General features: G+C 42.0%; 1 protein-coding gene across 1 annotated transcript in view; it reads left to right on the top strand.

Moving 5' to 3' along the window:
- Window positions 1–6,732, top strand: part of HSPBAP1 (HSPB1 associated protein 1) — a 56,962-nt gene that overhangs the window by 47,714 nt on the left and 2,516 nt on the right. The window contains exon 5 of the mRNA XM_015564708.1: window positions 717–849. Within this exon, the coding sequence (XP_015420194.1) occupies window positions 717–849 (133 nt within the window). The remainder of the gene's footprint in view (window positions 1–716; window positions 850–6,732) is intronic.

Below are 6,732 nucleotides of genomic sequence, written 5' to 3'. Positions count from 1 at the left end.
CCCCCCTACTCAAAGTTTCTCAGCCACTTCCAGTGCCATTTGGATAAAATCCAGACTCTGTGTTTTGATTTCAGAGCCCTCCACAGACCCTCACCTAACTAACTCTCCCACCTCATCTCCTATCTACTTGCTGTGCCTCAACAGTCCCACCTCCCTTGTCTGTGCCAGTTCTCCCTCCTGATACGTCCTCATCCTTTTCTCTGTCTAAACTCTCTACCAGCCCTGGTTCAAACCACTTCCTCCATCCAGGATGCCCCTGACCTTAGTTTGTGCCTACTTCTCCCACCTTCAAAGCTCCCTTGCACCAGTGTCCACTCATCTACTTCACCACTTATATTACCTTTCTGTGTATTACTATTCCACTGGCTAGGTTTTAGGCTGCGAGGAGACACAGACAATGGCCTATAGTTTTCCTAGGCCCTTTCTCAGAGTGCATGCAATTATTTTGCAATGGAAAGGAGGAAATATTAGAATCTCAAAATTCTTTACTAAGACCTAGATGTAAATAGATAAGGTCTTGGATTAAGGAGAGTAGAAACTGGAGGAGCTGGCAGTGTCCTTTGGAGAACAGATGAATTTGTCAACAAAAAAGGAAATAAAAGGATTGTGGATTTTTCTTGTTTTCCTTTATTATGGCAATATTACTGTAAATTCATTTGTATTACTTTCTTTTTCTAGTATCTTCAGTTGGGCTTTTTATTTTGATTCTGATATAAAAATAAAATGTCCTGGACTTGTGCTAACCATTCTTTATTTGGTTTTCAGGTTCTGTTTGTTCCCAGACACTGGTGGCATTATGTAGAATCCGTTGATCCTGTCACTGTCAGTATAAACTCCTGGATTGAATTGGTACTTTTTTTCTTAATAATTGTATTCCCTGCTTTTAAGATACACAAAGCCTGTTTCTAAAACATGGTGATTAATTTTAACCAACATTCCATTATTACTTTGTGTTGCTGTATCATAAATTGTGTTCTGTGCTCTGTGGATGGATGTTTAGGATGGAAACAGGATGTTTAGTGATGTTCCATTCTTTCTTTTAATGGCACACAATGGACCTTGAGGTTGGCTTGCAGGGTCTTTTCCCTTGAGCAGTGTTGTTACATTGTGCGGGCCTGGTTGGATCTGCCATGCATGTCTCATGTTGCCAGTCCTATCTCACACCATCTGGACCAGAAACACTGCTTCTTGATTCAAGGCTCTCATAACTAGTTGGACAATTCTCAGTTCTTGCTCATACATTTACTCAAAGCAGAGTCGTTTGGTGCTAGGTTTTTATCATTTCATTTCTGCCTTAAGCCTTTTCCCTCCAATATGCTGTGCTTAGTCCTGGTTGCCTGCTCTACTCCACAATTAAAGTGGCTGCCCGTTTGGCTCAAGTCTATCTCTTCAACCCAAGGCCTTGATTGCATCTATACGCTCTTTTACAGAGGCGTTGACTGCACCTGTGCCCTCTTTAACCTAGGCCTTCAGTCCATCTCCGCTGTCCTCTCCAGCCTTGGTTGCATCTCCTCTCTTTGGCAGCTGCAATCTCCCCTCAGTCGGGCTTTTCTTACCCTTTGGTGATGGAAAGGGCTCTGGTGGAACACACAGTAATAGGAAGCTATATAGTGTGAGCTTAGAGCAGATCTGTCGCCCTTGGGAGTTAGGTGAGAGGTGGGGCAGATCAGTAGACTCACGGAAGTTCTGCTTGTGATAGGCTGAATTGGAGTTGGAGCACATGCCAAGGCAGAGTCCATGGACTCCACTTCTACTCCCTGTACCAGTCACATGTGCAGTAGCCCCAACAGATGCCACTTCTCCCGAGGTAGCTCATCCTGTTCTTGAATAGTGGGCTTGTCATCTGCCTGCTTACAGCCATACCTGTTATTTCTGAAACTATACACAATTTTTTTTCCTTTCTAAGTATTTGAGGATACCTGCAATGTGTCCCGTTAGTCTCTTCCAGGCTCAAAAACTCAACTTTATTGAATGATGTTTTTATGTGACTTTCTTTTCAGACTCTCCACCATTTTGGCTGTAGACTTGGAGTTAGGTAGACTTAAGACAGAAGTCTATACCTTTGTTAGCTGTCTAACCTAGATGATTACTCAATTCCATGAAGCCTAAGTTTCCTCACTGGTAGAACAGGGATTATAATTGCACTTACTTCAATAGGGTGACTGTGTGGTTTAAATTGGGCAAAACATGTATAATACAGTGCCTGGCCCATGGGAAGTGTTCAAAAATAGAAATTGCCATGAGGAGGAGAAGAGCTGTTATGCCAAGCATAGCCCTCTTAATGTTCGGCACCTAAAACTGAAAACCAGTGGGCCTCATTTTGTGGAGCATAAGATTTCTACCTCATGTGAGTTTTGATACTAAATTTTTTCAGTACTGCTTATAATACTACATTAACTTTTTTAGTAATCTTATCTCACTTGCGGCTCATATCCAGCTCTACAGTATCCATGTGCTTCTCACATGATCAGCTGCCACATCAGATTGTCCTTCATCCTGAATCTGTAAAGCTGGTTCTTTATATTTGAGTCCCATTCTTTAGTCATCTCTCTTAGTTTTCATCATATCTATTTGGTTGAGCATTGCCGCTTCCCAAGATAATTTTGAATTTGAGTCTCATTGATGCTTTTGGTGAACCTCCTTCAGGCTGGCTTGTGCCCTTTTGGTATGTCACCATTAATCTTTGAGATTATCCTTGCTTTCTGGTACATATTAGATACCCCAGGATTGCCTTGTACTTGGGCTGCCCCAAACTTGGAAGTCAATAATTTCTCCAAGGGGCCTAGGTTTCTTTTAGTGGGAATGGTATTTAAAAATTCAGATTTGGGTTCTACGGCTGCTCATTGCTACTGGTGTCACTGTTTTCAGACTCTTTAAGTGGTGAAGCTAGAATGTAATATAGGTAGATAGATGATTGATTGATTGATTGAGCTATACGTATACTACTATACATTATGAGGATTTTTCTTATTTATTTTTATCTCTTCTCTTACACTGAATTTCTGGGTCCTTACTAACAGTAACATATTTACTTCTTTGCTTTATCCACCAATGTTTTTTAAGATGTCAAATTTACAATTCCATATTCTAGTACCCATATGTGACTTTCTTTTCGGAAACTATAAAACTTGTCAGTAGGGGGGAAACCAAGATGACGGCATAGGTAAACACTGGAGATTGCTGCCTCGCACAACCACTTCAAAAATATAACTAAAAGATGGAACGGACATCACCCAGAAGCACAGGAAGGCTGGCTGAGGAGAAATTCTACAACTAGAAGGAAAGAGAAAAGCATACCAAGACTCAGAGGAGGCGCAGTGCGGAAGTAAAATACTAAGGTGCGAAGGTGCGTGCGGCGCGGGCTGGCGGCGGAGGGTGCAGTTGTCGTTATCAATCGAAAGGGAGTCTCAGGCTCTGAGCTCCAGTTCCGGGCAAGTCTCTAGGGACCCAGATTCATAGGGGAGAAGAGGGACTGTCTGGCAGTGGTCGGAACTTGAGGGCAGCTTTCTCTCCTAGGGGCTTGCAGCTTATTGAGAAGCAAAGCCTCTGAGGGCAAGACCGAAAGCAGCCATAACTGCTAGCCCTGCCCTGTTAATCCCTTGTGACCTGCCCCACCCAAGCCCTGCAGGGAGGCTTTTGCTGGATAGCCTCAGGCAAATTCTAGATTAGCACCTCTCTAGAGATCCAGGAGCCAGGAAGCCCAGAGGTCAGAGTCTGACCATCCAGTTTGCAGCTCCATGGAAACATATAGGACACACTCAGGGAGCAGACTCAGTGAGCACCGAAGCCCCATTGAAGAAAGTCTTGCCCCAGAAGGGTGTCTCCAGCACAGAAGTTCTCCCACTGCAAACACAGCTGATTCTCACAGTCAATTGGCCTGGAAGCCAATTCCTCCCAGTGATACCTACAACAATCAAGGCTTAACTACAACAAGACTGTACACAAAGACCACAAGGGGGTGCACCAAGAGTGTCCTCCTCAGGTAATTGCGGAGGCTGAACCACTGTGCCCTAGAGGACACTTTGCACAGAAAACCACTGTATCAACCCAGAGAAGCATTAAAAAATACAAAGAAAAAGGACACAAATGACAGAAATGGAGGAAAGCAAACTTCTGGATATAGAGTTCAAAACCACACTTTTAAGGTCTTTCAATAATTTTCTAGAAACTGCCGATAATCTTAATGAGACCTACAGGAAATCTAATGAGACCCTCGATGTTGTGATAAAGAACCAACTAGAAATTAAGCAATAAAATAATAAAATAAGGGATTTTAAAAACGCTGTAGTCCAAATTTGAATTAGAAGTGTAAGTATGGATTATGATGGATTTTATATTAAGAAAAACTATCTCCTAGCTCTGTCCATTGAAAAAATCCTAAAATAAGGAACAAACGAATTGCAAAGAACATTCCTAGCACCCAGATGTAGTGTTTAAATACTATTTCCCTTTAAAAGAAACAAGTGCAGGCCAGAAGGGAATGGCAAGAAATATTCAAAGTGATAAATACCAAGCACCTACAACCAAGATTACTTTATCCAGCAAAGCTATCATTCAGAATTGAAGGTCAGATAAAGAGCTTCACAGAGAAAAAGCTAAAGGAGTTCATCACCACCAAACCAGTATTATATGAAATGCTGAAAGGTATCCTTTTAAGAAGAGGAAGAAGAAAAAGGTAAAGATACTAATTATGAACAACAAATATGCATCTATCAACAAGTGAATCTAAGAATCAAGTGAACAAATAATCTGATGAACAGAATGAACTGGTGATTACAGTAGAATCAAGGACATAGAAAGGGAATGGACTGACTATTCTTGGGGCGGAAAGGGTGTGGGAGATGCGGGAAGAGACTGGACAAAAATTGTGCACCTATGGATGAGGACAGTGGGTGGGGAGTGAGGGCAGAGGGTGGGGTGGGACCTGGGTGGAGGGGAGTTATTGGGGGGAAAAAAGAGGAACAAATGTAATAATCTGAACAATAAAGATTTAATAAAAAAAAACTTGTCAGTAAAATTTAATATTTTTTGCATCCTTTTTATCATTATACTATATCCTACTAACTTTTTATCATTATACTATATCCTACTTACAGTAGCCATCATGACAGAATCCTTTTCATTTGTGATTATGTTACTGACTTCAGTTTTTGCTGTTAAGGCCTTCCACTGATTGGATGAGGTCCACCCACATTGTAGAGGACAATCTTCATTATTTAAAGTCAACTGATTGTAAATATCAATCACATCTAGAAAATACCTTCACAGAACATCTCTGCCAGTGCTTGACCAAACAACTGGCACCATAGCACAATAAAGTTGACTTGTAAAAATAACCATCACATACAGCAACTCTATGTTGAACCTTTTGCAGAACTGTCAGGCTGTTTTCCAAAGCAGCAGCACCCTTTACAGTCCCACCAGCAGTGTAAGAAGATTCTGGATCCTCCACAATTTGACCAGTCTTTTTTTATTATATCTGTCCTAGTGTAAAGTGGTATCTCATTGTGGGATTTGCTTTTAAAATTTAGTATTACGTTTCTAAGGTTCATCTGTGTTGTCACATGTAGCTGTTCATTCATTTCCTGTGGTATATTTTCTTGTGTTAATATACCACAATTTATTGGCTCATTGTTCTATTGATGGATAATGGGTTGTTTACAATTTTTTACTTTTTTAAATAGAATATTCTTGTACAAAAGTACAAGTTTCTCTAGAGAATATGTGTGATTCTCAAAGTGGAATTGCTGGTCTGTAGGGTATGTAATACTCAAGCTTACAAGATAATGCCAACATGTTTTCCAAATGGCTCTATCAATTTATACTCCCATCACCAGTGTGTAAGATTTCTGTCTGTCTGTGCACATTTTTCCACCACTTGCAATTATCAAACCCTCTTTTACTAGTTTCAAAATTTATATTTTCCCCTATTTTTAATGAGGTTAAGCATATTTTTATGTTTATTAGTTATATAATTGTTTTTTATTGAAATGCTTATCTTCATGTCTTTGGCCTATTTAAAAATATTGGGTCATTTTCTTTTTGAACTTTGAAAATTCTTTATATATTCTAGATATTAATCTCATACTGATTATACTTAACTAGAAGCCCGATGCACGAAATTTGTGCAAGGGTAGGATTTCCTTCCCCCAGGTGACCGTACCGGCTTCCCTCCAACATCCTGGGCTTTATTCCCTCCAACACCCTGTACCTGGGCTGGATTCCCTCTGGCCCCAACTTCATCAGGAAGGACATCAGAATGACATCTGGAAGACATCCGGTCTTATTAGCATATTACCCTTTTATTATTTGGACTAGAGGTCCGGTGCACAAAAATTTGTGCACTTGGGGGGAGGGGGAATCCCTCAGCCCAGCCTGTGCCCGCTCACAGTCTGGGACCCCTCAGGAGATAATGACCTGCTGGCTTAGGCCTGCTCCCAAGTGGCAGGGGGCAGGCCCAATCCCTAGGTGCAGCCCATGGTCAGGCTCAGAGCAGGGCTGATTGGGGAGTTGGGGCGCAGCCCCCTGTCATGCACAGAGCAGGGAGATTGGGAGGTTGTGATGCCACCCTCAGTCACAATCAGGGTAGGTCCGATTGGGGGGTTGGGGCGCTGCACCGTCATGCACAGAGCAGGGATATTGGGAGGTTGTGATGCCACCCTCAGTCACGATCAGGGTAGGGCCGATTGGGGGGTTGGGGCACCGCCCTCTGTCACACTCAAGGCAGGGCCG

The sequence above is a fragment of the Myotis davidii genome, unplaced genomic scaffold (genome assembly GCF_000327345.1).
Source record: "Myotis davidii unplaced genomic scaffold, ASM32734v1 scaffold841, whole genome shotgun sequence".
In the NCBI taxonomy this organism is placed as follows: domain Eukaryota; kingdom Metazoa; phylum Chordata; class Mammalia; order Chiroptera; family Vespertilionidae; genus Myotis; species Myotis davidii.
The sequence above is the reverse complement of the archived record's forward strand: the minus strand, read 5'-3'. Positions and strand labels throughout refer to the sequence as shown.